At 36.4% G+C, this 17,242-nt stretch overlaps 1 protein-coding gene across 1 annotated transcript; it reads right to left on the bottom strand.

The window, feature by feature from the left end:
* Positions 1–598: 598 nt before the first annotated feature.
* LOC102587291 (uncharacterized) lies at positions 599–15,775 on the bottom strand. Its single transcript, XM_006351087.2, has 7 exons — positions 15,232–15,775; positions 11,293–12,081; positions 6,564–6,913; positions 3,102–3,313; positions 1,510–1,766; positions 1,241–1,419; positions 599–1,155 (listed from the first exon to the last, which is right to left on the bottom strand). The coding sequence occupies exons 1-7, from the start codon at positions 15,497–15,499 to the stop codon at positions 1,069–1,071; spliced, it is 2,142 nt and encodes a 713-aa protein (XP_006351149.1). The 5' UTR covers positions 15,500–15,775; the 3' UTR covers positions 599–1,068.
* Positions 15,776–17,242: the final 1,467 nt, after the last annotated feature.

Raw genomic sequence — 17,242 nt, 5'->3', positions numbered from 1 at the left:
TTTCTAACGTCCTTGTTAGAAACAATTTGACTTCGTATTTTACCCTTAATGAAATAATTATATCACACAAATATCAATCGCTTGCTTTAGATCACAAGATGTAAAAAATCTTTCCTTTTTAAATTTTTTTTAATGCCAAATCAAACACCACCAAATGAATTGACATATATTAGAACAAAGGAAGTAGTTTATATACATTAGTTGTGACCGAGAATTATAACATACTACAAACCCCTCCATATTGTTAAACAAAACCTTATAGAGGAAAGTTAGAAAGAAAAAAAATCGATACACAAAGCATCCCACATTGGCAGAGTTCAAAGAAGGATTGCATATCGAGAAGTGCGATTAAATCCCTAATGCAAGTATTAGTGGTTGCCTTAACGGCTCAAACCCATATATTATTGCTCCAAAACTCCCTTCTATTGAGGAAAAAAGACACATCTATGTAATTAATATATTGGTAACGAGTTTTATTAAGATACGCTAATTCTCATTCAATAATTTAATTTTTATCCATCATGATTGGTGTAGATAGTGAGTGCTTTTAGGGCTTATTGTAAGTGTGCCAATCACAAGGAGTAAAGCCACTACTAAATGTTGGAATTATCATATGATAAGACTATAAATTGAATGAGTAAATAGTATCAATTCGTCCAAATATTAGAAACAATAAATTGGCACCCTGCTTCATAGAAAAAGAATACATATAGTGTCAGGTATTTTCTTCACCAACTCCTGTAGATACAATGGAAAATGGATAGGATGCTTAACACTAGGAGTTGGTCAAGGCAATGAAATTAATAGAATGTAAGCTGTAATGGTGGTGGTATGTTCTTTGCACCAGAAAGTTGAGATGAGCCAGCAGAATCCACCTTGCTTTGCGTTGCTTTGAATCGATAAGGCTGGGATGTGTATCACTTTCTCTAGAGAATTTTGGTAATGTACAACAGACACAATCACAATGGCTATGGAACGATGACCCTCTTTCCAGCAAGCAAGTACAGTATAGTGACGCATATAACAAAAAAATTGAATCATCAGCCAAAACCAGGAGTCACTCAGCTTTTACTCTGTCTCAGGTTGGGAGAGAATATCCCTCTGCTCGTCTGATCTGTGACGGAACAACTTAGCTATCTTTCGCCTTTCACAATCCTACAATGCACATATCAAGTGTTAGAGGAAAATGGAAGGTTGTCTATCTCCACAGTTGCGCTTGGAAGCAACTTAAATTTCTCACCTTGAACATATTGAGATAAAAAGGCTTGTCTGGGTTCATCTTTTTCAACTTGTAGTATGTATATGCAAAACTCAGTTGATCACGGGGAGTAAACCGGTCAACCTCATTGAACCATAAACAAGAAAACAAGTTTGACATTGGTGTGTGAGCCCTCACAATAAAAGATCCTTCTGGTACATCTGTCAGAAACATGTAATGACATTTTGCCAATAAGAACACAGAAGCAGAAAGGTATTGCACGAAATTAAATATAGAACAGTGCACCGTACTGCTGTGAAGAAGCTTGTTTGGATCAGATGCATTAAATCTTTGCAATCCATCAGCCTGATAAAATGCAAATTGTTCATCTATGACAGTATGATTGTACTTGTTAAGTTTCTTGTTTTGGGCAACTTCTTCCCACACACAATGCCTGTCATAGTGATTGGAAATTGCATATTCATAACCTTTACGCCACAGAAAGTACTCCAAGATGAGTAGGGGATCAAGCTGCAGCCGAAGCTTGCTATCTAACCATATTGAATACCTGCATAATTTCAAATGAAAATGCTCGTAAAATGTTTTTGGAAAATAAAATAAAATTATAAGCTACTAAGATAGAAATTCTCCCTTCCACCTCCTCTTTCTTCAGGGAGAGGTGGTTTAATAAGCAATTCACACTCAAGCATCTCAACTTTTTAATAAACGAACAGAAATTTGAAAAGTTCAAGCAAACAATTATATGCATAGAAATGTAAGGCCCAAAAGAGAGGATAAAAGAGCAGTTTACAAGAGTATCACTGACTGTATCAAAAGTCCATCTTGCACCAATAGAATACAGTTGTCACTACTGAGTTAGATGACCTCATCGTTCACCTTTTGCTAATACATTCACAGATAATACTACATTCTATTACATGCAATGTGGAGTAAATCATATGACAGTGGTATACACTACATGTTGGATAAATATGGAAAGGGAAGAAAAGGGATAGGCAAGCAGCAAGATGAAGGCTGAGAGATGTGTGTCATTAACATTTTATGTTGTATCTTTCCCAACACCACCACACAAACAAGGAAAAGCAGAAACCCAGGCAAATTATGGAATCCTGAAAAAAATAGCTACCAAAGTTAAAGAGCACCAATGAGTTAATGTAAAATTAGCACTAGCAATCCTCTGAACTCATAGTTATGGCATTGCCAGTTCACATAATTGACTTTTTCAAATATAGTTTATTCCCCAGTAGACAGAAGGGAAAGGGTAATTAATGCCGATCAAAAGTAGACCAAATTCCAACACAGTCTCTTATTCAGTACCATCTCAGCATTTTGATTATTTGCAGAAACTAGTACATTTGCACTCATCAGTTGACTTCTGTCTACACAATATCTTTTAAATGGTGAAACAACACATTGCAGCACCACTCAAAGTGAAAAAATATTAAACCCAAAAGAGACATTATTTACTTGAAGTTCTGCCTCTACAGTGAGACTAATCCCCACTCAAAACCAAACCATCATAAGAAGCTATCATCAATCTAATATTAGAAAAAAGCATGCGCCAATTTTACGACTAGATAAAAAAAGATGCTAATGGAACTGGTATTTTGATGCACTGCAGGAAGCATGAAGCTAATGCTGAGAATGTACCAAATACAAATGATGTCCTTTAAGTTAAATATTAAGCCAGTGCAGACAACTAAATGCATTGAGAACGAATTTGTTTTTTCCTTCTTTCATTCTTTTATTTTTTTGATTTGGTAAACCCCTAATTGGAAGTGAATATTGAGTGCTAACTAGCTATAGCATGGTATCATACAAGTCGAATATAAGGAGTAACATACCACAAACAAATACTATACAAGATTGTAATTCCAGTTACCTGGCTGAAGTAAAGAGTCGATGAGACAATAACTTTGGTATCTTTCCCACTCTCCGCATATCAGAAAATGGAAGATTCTTTACCACTACGATCTTCCATAAACCTACAAAGCCCATGCTGTCTGGCATCTTACCTTCAGCTGTAAGAGTTTTTAGAGTAGCTTCATCCACAAACATAACGAAGCAAACATTTTTCTTTGATATACGGGAGACCTGGAAAAGGAATTTAAATTAAGAAAATGTCATACAATGCGGCTAACGATAAGTTTTGGTAAAATAATTCAAAATCTCGTATAAACAACTACAAAAGCTATTGACAGAACCGAAACAGGTGAATCACAGTAGACTGTTTCCCCTTCTTTTTTTGATAAGTAGGTCATCCAAAAAAGACTCTACAACAACAACATACACAGTGTAATCCCACAAATGAGGTATGGGAAGGTAGAGCGTACGCAGACCTTACTGCTACCTTGGGAGAGAAAGAGGCTGTTTCCGATCTAGATGCATTATAAACCTCAACTGTAATAAGCTAGGAGCAATGTTTTCAAAAAGGGAAAAGGGACAAATATACCCCCGAACAATTGTTAATGGTATATAAATACCCTCCGTCATACTTTCCGTTCATTAATACCCCTGCCGTTCAAAAATCAGTGCACATTTACCCCTCCCACTAACGGAAGACTTATTTAGTACACGTGTCGCAATCCTACAGCTCAACACCAATTATTTTAATCCAAAATTCAAATACCCGCCCATTACCCGTTTAACCCACCTAATTTACCCATTACCCACACAAATAAACCCATTTTCTGAAGTCATCTTCTTTTATCTAAAACTTTCATTAAAATCAGGCCTCAACCACCATGAAAGCTCACTGTGAAACTCAAGGAAGAATTGAAAAACTAAAACCAACTAGATTAAATCCTCAACTTCCGACAATCAACGCCAGCAAGAGTTAGTTTTCAGTCACCATCTTCTCATACCAACCGAAATTTCTGAGATCTAAACGACATATTCTCTGCAAGAATCTGTTGACCCACTAGCTATTCCCAATGTTCCACTCACCCACTAATTTTTACCTCTTTTTGCCCCCACACTTCTCTTCTCTTCTCTTCCTGCTTTTCTGATGAGATCTGTGCTAACTTTAGCTCAAATTGTTGTTGTTGCTATGCTGGTAGTGGTGTTTTGCGGCTGCCATTGGGGATTTGCTGCTTGGCCTCATGGTGGTTGAGTAAATATGATTCTAAAATTACTGATGCACAAACTATTGGATTTGAAACTTACGGTGTCAACTCAACTTTAAATGAGTATGGAAAATTAATCAGATTTTATTTCTTTGATGGGTAGAGCAGATGACTTAAAAGAAAATGGGTAAATTGGGTGGGTTAAAAGGGTAATGGGGCGGATATTTGAATTTTAAGTTAAATAATTGGTCAAATCGGGTAGGGCCGTAGGATTGCGCCACGTGTACCAAATAACTTTTATGTTAGTGAGAGGGGTAAATGTGCACTGATTTTTGAACGGCAGGGGTATTAGTGAACGAAAAGTATGACGGAGGGTATTTATATACCACTAACGATAGTTCGGGGGTATATTTGTCCTTTTTCCCTTTCAAAAATGGTACTGACAAACCAGTTCAACTGATTTAACAAAGTTGCCACACAACTGGATGGGCTACAAGTCTATTTTTCACAAAGAAAAAATTGGTCAAACTGAGAAAATCAGAAAACCTGTAGAACCAAGACTGAACAAGCTGTGACTCTCTGAGCTTTTCATGTTCTTTCGGTCTTTTCTTCAGTTTTGAGTTAATTCTTGAACATAAAGACCATGATCCAAATAAAATACAAGTGTTTAACATGGCTAAGAAATTACTCTATCTTGAAGGAAAGTTTAAAGCCAGCAAGAGAGAGAGAGAAGAACAAAGCAAGGAGAAAACTGCTTATGATGCTAACAAAATATCCTCTCAGCTCTATTTGTTGAGAAAGCTAGTTTGGCAGAGATATAAATTTGACTGATCACATCACAGTGATGATGGGGCTTTCACTGTTAGCATGTCCTATAGATTGGATAGCAACCAGCATAGCAGAAGCCAGTAAAGCTAGTGAAGGAACATGTGGAGAAACTCAGCACCTACCAAGGTAAAATGTTTTAAATGGTTGGTTATGAGGGCTTGCCTGACACATGAAGTCCTGAAGAAGAAAGGAATGACTATAGTATCTTGATGTTCACTGTGTGGGAAGACAGAAGAGACCAACAATCATTTGTTTTTGCACTGCAGTTCCACAGCACAGATTTGGGCCATATTTTTCACCCACAGAAAACTAAGTGGAGTATGCCTGTTGAATTGTTGGATTAGGGGGAGCAGCAAGAGGCAGAAGGCTAGGTGGAGATTAATCCCCCATGCATATGGTGGACAGTTTGGAGAGAGAGGAATAGTAGAAATTTTGAAGAAACATCCAAGTCCATTCATAAGGTTAAATGGAATTGTAATGTATCTCTCCTATTTTGGTGTAGACACATAAGTTCAGAGGAATCAGAACAGCTCGTAGAAATTTTAGGATCTCTGTAAGTAGTACTTTATCTGCTCCAACTTTTGAAGGTCCAGCATTAGCATCTCCTTTGTAGAAAAAAAAAGAAAAAAAGCTTGAGGATAAGAATAAGGGAGATAGGATTCTGGCAGGGTGATGAAGTTGAAATGACAGGGTGAAAGAAAAGGGAAAGATAGACAAAAGAAAGATAAGAGTTTGATAGGTGGACGTGGTATTTCACTTGGGGAGAACACTCTCTCTCTAAAGTCAATCTACATGTTTTATTGCATCTTTGGATTGAAATGGGTCATGGCACAGACCATAAAAGAAGCACATATGAAGTGGAGCTTGTGGAGAGATGAAACCATCAAAAGGATCTGGCTAAAGATCCCTGCTGCTACCTTCTGGGTTATTTGGAATGAGAGGAATAGAAGATGTTTTGATGGAACCTCAAACTCCAATCACTCCCTCAAAACTAGATGCTTGCTCTTAGTCTTTTGCTGGTCTAAATTGGCTAATGTATCTACCACTGAACAATTTTTGGAGTTTATTAATTTCCTTCTCTTAGGAGTTTAATTAATGGCTTATTACTTTTTAAGTTGGAGAATACGAATTAGGAGCTTCCTTAAGTATTTTTCCTTTAAGCAGATGAACATCTTATATGATACATCTCGATAGGGTGTATCCTAAGGATCTAAAGGAGATTAAACACTACTTTACTAGTAAATCTTCTCTTTCTCCCGTCAGCTTTTGACCAGTTTAACAAAAGTGTGCACGAGTTCCTTCTAGTATCGACATGGAAAATACGATTTTGCTATGTGTACCAATATACACATAGGCAAAGTTTCATGAGTTAGCATCCATGGAAAAGAACATCTAAAATTGTAATCTCATCCAAAATTACGAAAACTAAAGAGAGAAGAATTTGGTGATACCATTTTGCCCACTGGTATTCTCAAGCGATCTGAATTTCCGAAGATGCATGAAGCTACAGCAATGTGACAACTGCTAATGTATTTTGCATCATCTTCTGCCAAGTCAAATCCGGTACTTGGAGTTCCTTCAGGGCCTCGAACAAAACCACAGTTTATTTTTTGATTGCGTGCAAGAAAAGATTCTTCCCGTTCTTCCAGACTTTGATGCCCAGAAAATCTAGGTTCCCAGTTTGCATCGTCAAAAGGTTTGTCCTCTGTTTCCGTGTACTGCAATGAAAACCTTGAAAACTTTCGACTTTCCAGAGGTTCCACAAGAAGAGCACTAGCATTCAAAATTTTCATCTCACAAGCTGCAAATGTAAAGCATGATTATTTAAGTCCTGAGTAAGGGGGTGGGGTGGGCTAATGTTCAAGATTTTGTACATAAACTCATTCTATTAGGCTAAATGCAAGAAATTACAGAAATTTCCTGATGTTTGGAAATCCAGAAATCTGAGAAACGATGTCTCATACAAGGGACAAAAAGGGCTTGAATCCTGGCATGCTGCCTTGTCAAGATCCGAAGTTTTATACTTGACATGAAAGACTGCTAATACTCTACAGCACCAGACCATGATGATTGTGACGAGCAAGACAGAAATCACACATTTAGCTAGCAGATTAGCAGACTGGAAAATGAGTACAGTGAGATGGCTAAAATAAAAGATTTTGAGCAACATCACTCTGCTTCTTAGACGAGACTTATCATACAATATTCTACTCTAATACCTTTCTTTTTGAGGAAGATTTTTAGAGATTGGGAAGACTCTAATCCCTAACCTTTTTTACAACTAACATGCTCTAATACCTAACTTCATAATTATTATATAAATTACTAAGGGGTCGTTTGGTAAAGTGTATAAAATTAATGCTCAATAGAGTGTATTAGTAATGCTTGTATTAGTTATGCATAAATTATTTCTTATGCATTGTTTGGTTTGGTGTATTAAAAATAGTATGCATTGCTCTTTGGGTTAGAGTGATTCAGGCCAAGTATGAGAAGATAGATCACTGGAAAACTAAGGAAGTGACTTCTGCCTATGGTATTAGCCTATGGAGATCAATCAGAAATTTGTGGCATTGTTTCTTTCAAAGAACTAGATTCAATATAAACAATGGAAGAAAGATTTTATTTTGGGACGATAATTGGTTAGGAAATGGCAATGTTTTGGGAAGCGAGAAGCGGAAAAAAGCGACAAGGGCTCGCTTCACAGAAGCGAGAAGCGAAGCGCGCGCTTTTTTTAAGTAAAGCGATATTTAGTATAAAAATAAAAAAATATTAAATAACTGAATAGAGGTAATATATTCTTAGATTAAAAGTAAATAGATAGTCAATAATACTCATAAGTCATAACATATAAAGCAAAAAATCAAAAACATAATTAAATCATAAAAGAATTAAAAACTTCACTAGTTACTACAAGCAAAAAAGAAGTGTCACTTAGTAACAAAACAACAAATTTACTAAGTAAGAAAAATAAAGACTATTAAGATTTAAGAGCAGCAACCAGAGCAGTCACACTGTATTGAAGAAAAAAAAACAAACAGAGCAGCAAGCATACACACATCACTGATCACAGTCACTGTACAGAAATAAAAAAGAAAACAGAGCAGCAAAAGAATTGGAAAAAACAGAGCAGTAATATTAATTGAAAAAAAAAAATTCCAACCTTCAGAAGAAAGAGACTGAAACGAATCAAGAGACCTCCCTGATTTTGCTTCTGCTCATTTGAATTTCCTGTTTAGATTTTAATTTTCTAGGATTGTATTCTTGTCTTACTTTTGTAAGGGGAGAGTCTCCCTTGTTTTATTCTTGTCTTACTTATGTAAGGGGAGAGTCTCCCATATTTATGTTTCTTAGTTTCTTTGGATCGAGAGGAGTCCTCTCTTTTAGGTGCGTAGATACTAGGTTTCATCTTTCTAGTATGGGGAAGAGTGGACCTTCCTTAGTAGGAAGTACTACTATGAACCACCATAACACCGGAGGTAAGGTTTATGTCCCCCTCCTTGTACTTTGTTTATTTTATTTATGCTAAGGCCTGGGGGTGTTGCTCAATCGCATAAGGATTTCAGAAATTTAAAAAAAAAAAAAAACTTTAAACAATTTTAAAAAAGAACCCTAATTAGCGCTTTTTCAAATTAAGCGCGCTTTTTTTACGCTTTTGCTTTTCTTGCGCTTCTCGCTTCTACAGTAGAAGCGAGCGCCTTTTCAATGTCGCCTCGCTTCACGAAATAAAAGCGCAGGGGGCTCGCCTCGCCTCGCTTCTCGCTTTAAGCACGCTTTTCTGCGCTTTTTACAACACTGGGAAATGGCAGCCTCAAACAGCTCTTTCCAGACATCTACTTGTTGAATCAGCAACATGAGGCCACTGTGCAAGAAGTTTGGTCCATCCATGGATGGAACTTAACATACAGAAGGATGATACAAGACTGGGAGGTGGATAGACTAGCTGAATTTTATGGCACCCTGGACCATTTTGGAGGATTGAAAGAGGGAGAAGACACTCTTACGTGGATTCATCACAGCAAAGGTATCTTCACAGTTAGCTCTGCCTACAAGAACCTGAATCAAATGGGGACTCAACTCAGATTTTTGCCTTGGAAGCTTATCTGGAAAGTCAAAATTCCATATAAGGTGGCAGTCTTTACTTGGTTGGTAGTTAAAGAGGCGGTACTAACACAGGAGAATCTAATGAAGAGGGGAATACATGTGTCCTAGATGTTTTTTTTGTGAGCTACAGGCAGAGACAATCAACCATCTGTTTCTTCATTGCAAGGTGGTCAGACAATTGTGGCACTTATTTACTAGCTTCAGGGGCACAAACTGGACCATGCCACAAAGGGCAAGTCAGGCTATAGAAAGCTGGAACACTGAAGGCAGTGGCAGGACAGACCAAAGCAGATGGAGAATTGTCCCAGCAGTGATTTGGTGGACCATATGGAAGGAAAGAAATATGAGATGCTTTGAGAGTATTAGTAGTCCCTTACACAGGATCAAAATGAATTGCATAATCACTTTTTGCTATTGGTGCAGTTTGGAGTATGTAGATGATCCTATAGTTGTTATAGATATCCTAGGTTCTTTGTAAGTTGAAGTAGGTTCTAGTTTTGTTTTGTTTTGAGTACTCGCAACTGTATGTAGCTCCATGATGTAAATTTGGGATCCCAGCCTTTAGTGTTGAAGATTAATACACAACTGTTACCTTTGTCAAAAAAATAGTATGCATTGTATAAAAATATTATTACAAAGTTATCCTTCACAATTATGGTGGAAAAGATGTAAAAGCGCTTTAGAGAGGTAATCGGGTCTTTAACCATGCTAATGCATGTATTAAATTCCTTTGCATTACTAATACCTAGAAATCCATGGTATTAGTAATACACTCCTAATACACAATAGAGTGTATAACTAATGCTTGCATTAGTTATACATAGCATGAAAAAGTGTACCAAACAAGGGGCTACTAATACATAGAGTTAATGCATGCATTATTTTTGCTAATACACTGCCAAACAACCCCTAACAGTAAACCCTCAGGGTTGGCCTGCTGGCAATTGACTAGAGCCTTGGGGTTTGCTCCCTTTCAAGGTCTCAAGTTCGAAACCCACTGGGTGCAAACAATTTCTGAGGGCCATCGGACTGGGTAAAACCTGAATTAACCGTGGTGCACTTGCGGGAAACTCCTTGCCGAGGGCCTGTGCACCCCCGGGATTAGTCGGGGCTCAAAGAGACTCGGACACCCGGTGCAAATCAAAAAAAAAGAACTGCTTTCAGAGTTAAGTAGCCTGAGCTTCTCTTCAGTTCAATAAACTTGAAGGGCCTATATGATCCTCTGACGAAAATGAGAACTGGTGAATTCAAGAAGAGTTGAGTCTGCAGATAAGAGACCAATAAGCGCACCTTTCTCCAATCTACAAAATCTATAAGGTCTTCATCCATAGTTCCTTTTGCAGCTATCCTAAGTATCTTTTCTCTTTCAGCTTGAGTAGGCCGCTGTTGATGACCTCCTACTATCATTAGCATCTCAATATGCTTTACATAAAGATGCTCAGCTAACAGCTGTCTCTTGTTTCTTTTCGTTTTTTCCTCGACTGCACACAACTAAATACGAGTAGCAATTATTAGTTTAACTTCCCAATGATATACATCGACTCAACTAAAATCTTTCTCTAATCTAGCAAAATATCCATGACTAGCCTACATCAACCTCATCAAGAAAGCTCAAATTGTAGTTATATATTATGAGAACTATTCCTAAGTATGATATACTACATTACTTAGTGAATTTGGTTGTCTTAGTCTTTCTTATTTACTTCATCAATTATACATATAAATATATATAGGTGAATCAGGTTCACTTGCATCCCACAACAAGTCTCTATTTTTACAGACACGGACTTCTAAATTAATTATCCAGCATGTAGATGTTGAATATCAAAAGTGCCTTTTCTTTAGGCTAAGAGTAATAAGGAGCAAATTTTATTAGGTAAGTTATTCAAAGCGCTTAAGCAAGTTCCCATAAGAAAATGTTCCAATGTCCCCAAGCACATCTCTTCAGTTTTCTCTGTCCATGTTAAAATCAAAAAGTTCAGACATCAAGTTGACTCGAGGAATACAAAATTGTCTGAAGACAAAATAATCATAAAAATAAAGTCACTGGGCACCAACAAAAATAGGAAATAATGTTACCATGCTTCCTTGGCTTCCTTCTGGATACTGGCCGCTTTTCTGACGAAGACTTTTTTGAGGGGTGACCATCAATGAAGCTGACACGTCCAGAGTTTGTGTTAGATTTTTGGTGATGAGAACTTGAAGAGGATTCCTTATTGGAAAAGTCCTTGGATGTTTTACTAGCCTCTTTGGCATGATTTTGATAGTTATTTCCAGCAACATGTGTATCAAAAAAATGACTGTCATGTATGTCCTGGGATTCGGCAGCAACAGTATGGTTCCAATCTTCATGACCACCATCATCATATCCGTCTGTATGTGCATCTTCTAAGTCAATTCCATCATCATATCCATCATCTGCATCCACCAGTTCTCTTTTCTTTCCCTTGTCAGCATCACTCGATTGCTGGTTTGGCAAATGATGTCCATCTTGTGCGTGTTCAGCATTCTCCAAGGAAGCTTGATATTTGGCTTCATATTTTCTCAACTCATCGCGTCCAGCTTCGTTGTATAAACCATTTCCACCATGATCCAATCCTTTTGAAAACGACTTCTTGTCACCTTTCTTCCCATCTGGAGGACTTTGCTCCTTATCCAAGTCACTAACTGGATTCCGCTCCAAATCCTCCTCGTTGTAATCATCATCCCTTCTCCGGTCATCCTTATCCCAATAACGAGAATCCCGGCCATGATTTACTGACCCATGTCCAAATTGGAGAACCTTCCCTTGTGTCCGTGTCACATTTGTAAGAAAATCTGAATCATTTTCCACATCACCATCATCTTGAAAGTGATTATTATCTAACTCTGCAACAGCATACAGGGAAACTGTCTAAATATTGGAGAATATATTTCTAAAACAGAACTGGAAGATTTAGCCTTAACTGTCCAAAACAATGAAAAAAGATACAGCTGAACACACCGGAACATCATATGCAGACCTTGCTTGTTTGTTTGTTTTTAACTAAATATGCAGACCTTGCTTGTTTACACTATTTCTTTAATTGCCATCCATAGTCAACCATTTTTTAAATTTTTTTTACTCTAACAAGTTGATTGGGTCATCTAGCTTTACATTATGATTATTTATTATTTTTGTTAACCCAAAAATCTCCGAGGGAACGCACATTTTGAAATCTGGCAAATAATGGGTCCGCCCCTCTACCCTCGGGAATCAAACTCATCACGTGCGTGTAATCCACACATGCTATACTCTCATCACTAAACCAAATACCTGTGGGCACATCTAGTTTTACATTTATTATGTTGTCATCTTTAATCCTAAAATTCTAAAAATGGAAAGGGCAAGTTTCAAGAGATGCACAAATTATAGATCATGAAGCCAAATTCATAGATCATTCCAACTTTGCCAGTTCTTTGCTCACAGATAAATACTTTGCCTCATAAACTCAAATTATACACTAACCTCTTACTTATTAAAAGTAACACTCAATTAGTACTTGGAATACAGGATACTTCAACATACTGACTCACACAATTTGGGATGCATCCCAGAAGCTAATATATCCCGTGCACGTGCTGAGGCTTCAACTCCCACATAATATTACTACTCTCACATTCATTCTATGGAACTCACATTTCACTTTGTTGCATATTTATTAGCAAGCCACTCCTGTAGCACTCTTCAATGTCAACCATCTATGTTAATTATGTGTTATATTTTCATCTATCATGTCATTCTTCCTAAAGGTTGAGCCTAGATATCTGAATAGACTGCACTTGGGAACCACAATCCGTGTAATCTTACTTTACCTTCATTTTTCTTGTGACGAAATTTACAGTGCATATGATTTTTTGACTTATTTAACTCGCCATAATAATTAAAACTCTTTACACTCAAGAGTGCTTCTCCGTAGTTCCAGCATCCGTTTGGTTCACTTACGAGTTCTGTCAATTAATACATCATACTCTACAAATAACAACAACATACCCAATATAATCCTATATGTGGGTCTGCGGAGGGTAGAGTTGTGCGCATACCTTACTCCTACCTTAAGAAATACAAAGATTGTTTCCGATAGACCCTTGGTTCAGGAAAAAGCACATTAAAATAAGTCAAAAAAGGAAATAGCTAAAGTGAAGAAACCGTGACAAGATACTCTACAAATAACATCTACAGATGTACCGTAAAATTTAATAAGCCCAAATATTGTTAAGTAAGTTCTTACCCTTACTTACCAATTCATCGGCATTTTTGTACCGTTCTGGTCTCTTTTTTTTTATGACAAGGGAAACCCGCAGCCGCTACCCTTTGGGTGCGCACAGGGTAAAACTCCCGCTCCTATGCAATAGCTCGACCACACGGGAGAGGTAACCCCGCACTAGGCAAGCCTAGAGCGATGAGCTTGACCCAGAAGGCAAACCCCTTGCTTTCACTAGCAAGGGGTTTCGAACTTGAGACCTCCAACTGAGCCACCCCGGAGGATGAGCGTTCTGGTCCATTGTGAACATTCAACCTCATAACAAGGTCATAATGTGACATTCCCTAACTCGGTGATACTTAAATGTAGTCTAAACTAAGAAACGATATCCAATTAAAAAAACTAATCTTCTTACTTCAGTTTAACTCAGTTTCAACTGCCGAAAACCAAACTACTTATAAAAGCAGAAAAAGGCAAATTATTTTATCATTACCACTTTGGCATAAGTCGTTAACTCCCCAGTTCTGGTAAATAAATAAACTATGAAATATTACCAAAGTAGCCAACTCTCAATTCCAGAATCATGTTGCAACCATTTTCCAAGTCATCTACTGTGTTTACCATCCTCAAAAAAAAAAGTCATCTTCTGTTTTTTTGGTTGATCGTGAACTCTTAAAACATTCAATTATTTTTCTTATTTGTCTATCTTAATTTTACCCAATAATCTTAATTTAACATCAGGTCAAAAATTAAGAAAACTAAGACTATCTTCAAATGTTGTAAACCTCACAAAACTTAGAACTCCCATTTCCACAAGAATCCTTTAGAATTTGCACTATCTAAAGACCAAGACTAACTAGGGCCACAGAAACCCACAAAATTTGGCATTCTCATGTTTATAATTACCCTAGATCTCCAACTACTCGAAAACCAAAAAAGCTAAAACTGCAAACCTGCACATAATTTAGCATTCCCATTTCTAAAATCATCAACATTTCAAACAACCAAACCAAAACTAACCGAAACTGCTGATAAGCACCAGTATTACCAAATCCCATTTCTAAAAAATTCTCCGAATTTCTACTACTCAAAAATTGCAAACCGTCAAACTTGGCATTGTGAGTTCTGCAAAAATCCTCTTAAATTACCTTTTTCATTTCTTTTTTTAAAACAAGTAATGAAGTAATGGATTACATAGGAAGGCATCAAGGAGATGCATAGTTACAGGATGCTAATAACAAAAGAACTAAAAAGCTAGTAAAATCCAAAAACTGTCCGGCACTAGTTACTCGGGACAACATTATCCAAGTAAAGAGATTAACTAAACATTTAGCTTTAAAAGAGTGACTTGGGAGTTAAGATGCCACCAAAACACCTTCTATATCTCTCATTCCAAAAGGCTCCAAAAAAATAGCAGAATATTTACATTTACTCACAACCAACAAGAACAAACCATACCCTTTAGTACACTATAGCAAGGACAATCTCATTATAGAACTAGGACAAACCCCATCCAACTACTCCCCACCGGCCAACTTGCACTTCCACCAACCCATCCGACATCCTGCTACAAACCACAAGAACAAAAATCCGGCCTACCACAAAATGAGCTCACAGTGAGTGTTGTGCTGATATTTCACCTTTTGATCCTATTACGCTAAACTCCTAAACTTGCAAAAAACTTCCAACTACCCAAAAACTCAACAAAATCTAGCATTACCCATCTCACTCCCCCAAAAATGATAACAAATGCGACAAAATTCGTAGTCAATGATAGCTCAAGGTCTCAACTAACCTTTATTTTGAGATGTGAAATAGAAGAAAGCAGAGACGGAAACAACAAAGGCAACGAATAGAATAACGATTATAGCACCAATCGAGATCTTGCGAGTAGTAGACTTCAATCGACGGTGATGATTCCGCAATTGCTGCTGCTGTTGCTGCTGCTGCTTATTCGAACGAATCCCTACCGATACATGATCCGATGCAACTCCGTTCCGAACAACTCCACCACCACCATTGTTTATAATACCTATAGCACCCGATTGTCTGTACTGAGCCATTCGAGCATTGTAGAACCAGAAAACTTCGTATTACAGCCAAGTTGAAGAGTGTATAATGGGGTTTTTGAGGCAAAAATGGAGATTTTTGTGACCGGAAAATGATGAAGAATAAGGAAAACACAAAAACACGAAACTCGTGGATTCCGCGCCGGGCTTTACATAACACTTTTTTACTCACCTCTCATAAATATTTGTCAAAATCCCTATGTTAGATCCAAATTTACACAAGCCATTTTTCTAATAACTTTTGTTTTTCTTTCATTTTTGGCATAAATATTAGTATCTTACTAAAAAAAAAAAATTCCACTAATAATGGGGAAGGGCCAACAAAATTATTTATGATGATTTTTCATTCGAAGATTAGTATCCATATTAAAATTGGCTAATTTAAATCTATATCGCTTAGGGTCTCATTTGGAAAAAAGCTTTTCATACGCAAAGCTCGAATTCGAGAGATTTATTCTTTTTTTTTAAATAGTTTGTCCTTCGAGATGGTTCAGTTGGTTTGGAGGGTGGTTATCCACACGGATGATCCTAAATCGATCCCCCTTCAATGCCTTCTGAGTCAAGCATGTCGCATAGGGCTTATCTAGTATGGTTTACATACCCTGTGTGGTTTGCAGGCTATTACACAGTGGGGGCTTACCCACACAAAATGTTCACCACAGAGTGTTCTCCCGAAGGGCAGAGATTGTAGCGATGGCGGGTTATATCCTGGAGTTCAAAAAAAAAAATAGTCTCGTTTGTTGCATTATTTGACCAAAATTTTCAAACATTAGAACTAATTGTTGCATTATTTGACCAAATTTTTCAAACATTTAGAACTAATTAAAATTGAATATCTCTAGTTATTTTTAAAAATTAATCAGGAAGTTTTGTTAAAATTACGACACAAAAAGATCTTCATTAACTGCACTTGAAGAAAAGTACAAAGATGTAGAACAAAAAAGATAATTGCACCTTAAAATACTAATTCGTGTTACAAAACAAATTTACTGCTTCGTCAAATTTAACTAATAAAGTTTATTGTAAATTTGACAGAAATAAAAGATACATTATTACTTTTGATAAATTTAAAAGATCAAAATTATTTAACAATATATTAAAGGATTACTTTAAATCTACTCCAAATTTAAGAGACTATTTTTATAATTTCTCGGGTAATGAACTTTCTATTAAATTATTGTTGCTTGCAAATTCGACACATATAATTTAATTTTTTTTCAATCTTTTATTGGCCACCAATATAAATATATACGAAATTCACACAATATGCAATTGATGTGGCAGCTCTTTCTTCACTAAGTATTATGTTTATTTATTTATTATTATTATTATTATTGCTTTTTACCTTATTCTTTTCATTTAATTTGTTCGCTTTAAAAACACAATATTAAATAAATTATTGCTTCTTTAAAAACTCCTATTAAAGTGTTCATACGTCTCTATCATAACAGTTCATATATTTAATAATACTATATTTTTAATTTATTAATTTCATGTATATCGAAGCTTCAAAAATAACTTAGCACTTTATCTTCTCTTAAAACAACAAACTCAAAACATTTTTTTTCTAAAATAAATTAAATCTCTAGATTTTCATTTTTCTTTTACCGTATACAAACAAAATTGATTTAAATTTGTATTGATAACTCATTAATTATCTCATAATGTTTGCTCAACTATATCATTAATTGTAGAATCAGTATACATATCATTGAAAATATTTTTTGAAATGTATTA

Source organism: Solanum tuberosum, unplaced genomic scaffold (assembly GCF_000226075.1).
Source record: "Solanum tuberosum cultivar DM 1-3 516 R44 unplaced genomic scaffold, SolTub_3.0 scf00133, whole genome shotgun sequence".
Lineage (NCBI taxonomy): Eukaryota > Viridiplantae > Streptophyta > Magnoliopsida > Solanales > Solanaceae > Solanum > Solanum tuberosum.
Note: the sequence above shows the minus strand (reverse complement) of the source record. Positions and strands in the feature narration are given on the sequence as shown.

What these genes read in the sequence shown, in the direction of transcription:
- LOC102587291 (XM_006351087.2), bottom strand. Translation starts at nt 15,499, where the DNA reads ATGGCTCAGTACAGACAATCGGGTGCTATAGGTATTATAAACAATGGT. An exon ending in TTTCACATCTCAAAATAAAG is followed by an intron (nt 12,082 to 15,231) that starts GTTAGTTGAGAC and finishes ATGCTGTTGCAG; the next exon opens with AGTTAGATAATAATCACTTT. An exon ending in TTTATCTCAATATGTTCAAG is followed by an intron (nt 1,156 to 1,240) that starts GTGAGAAATTTA and finishes TGTGCATTGTAG; the next exon opens with GATTGTGAAAGGCGAAAGAT.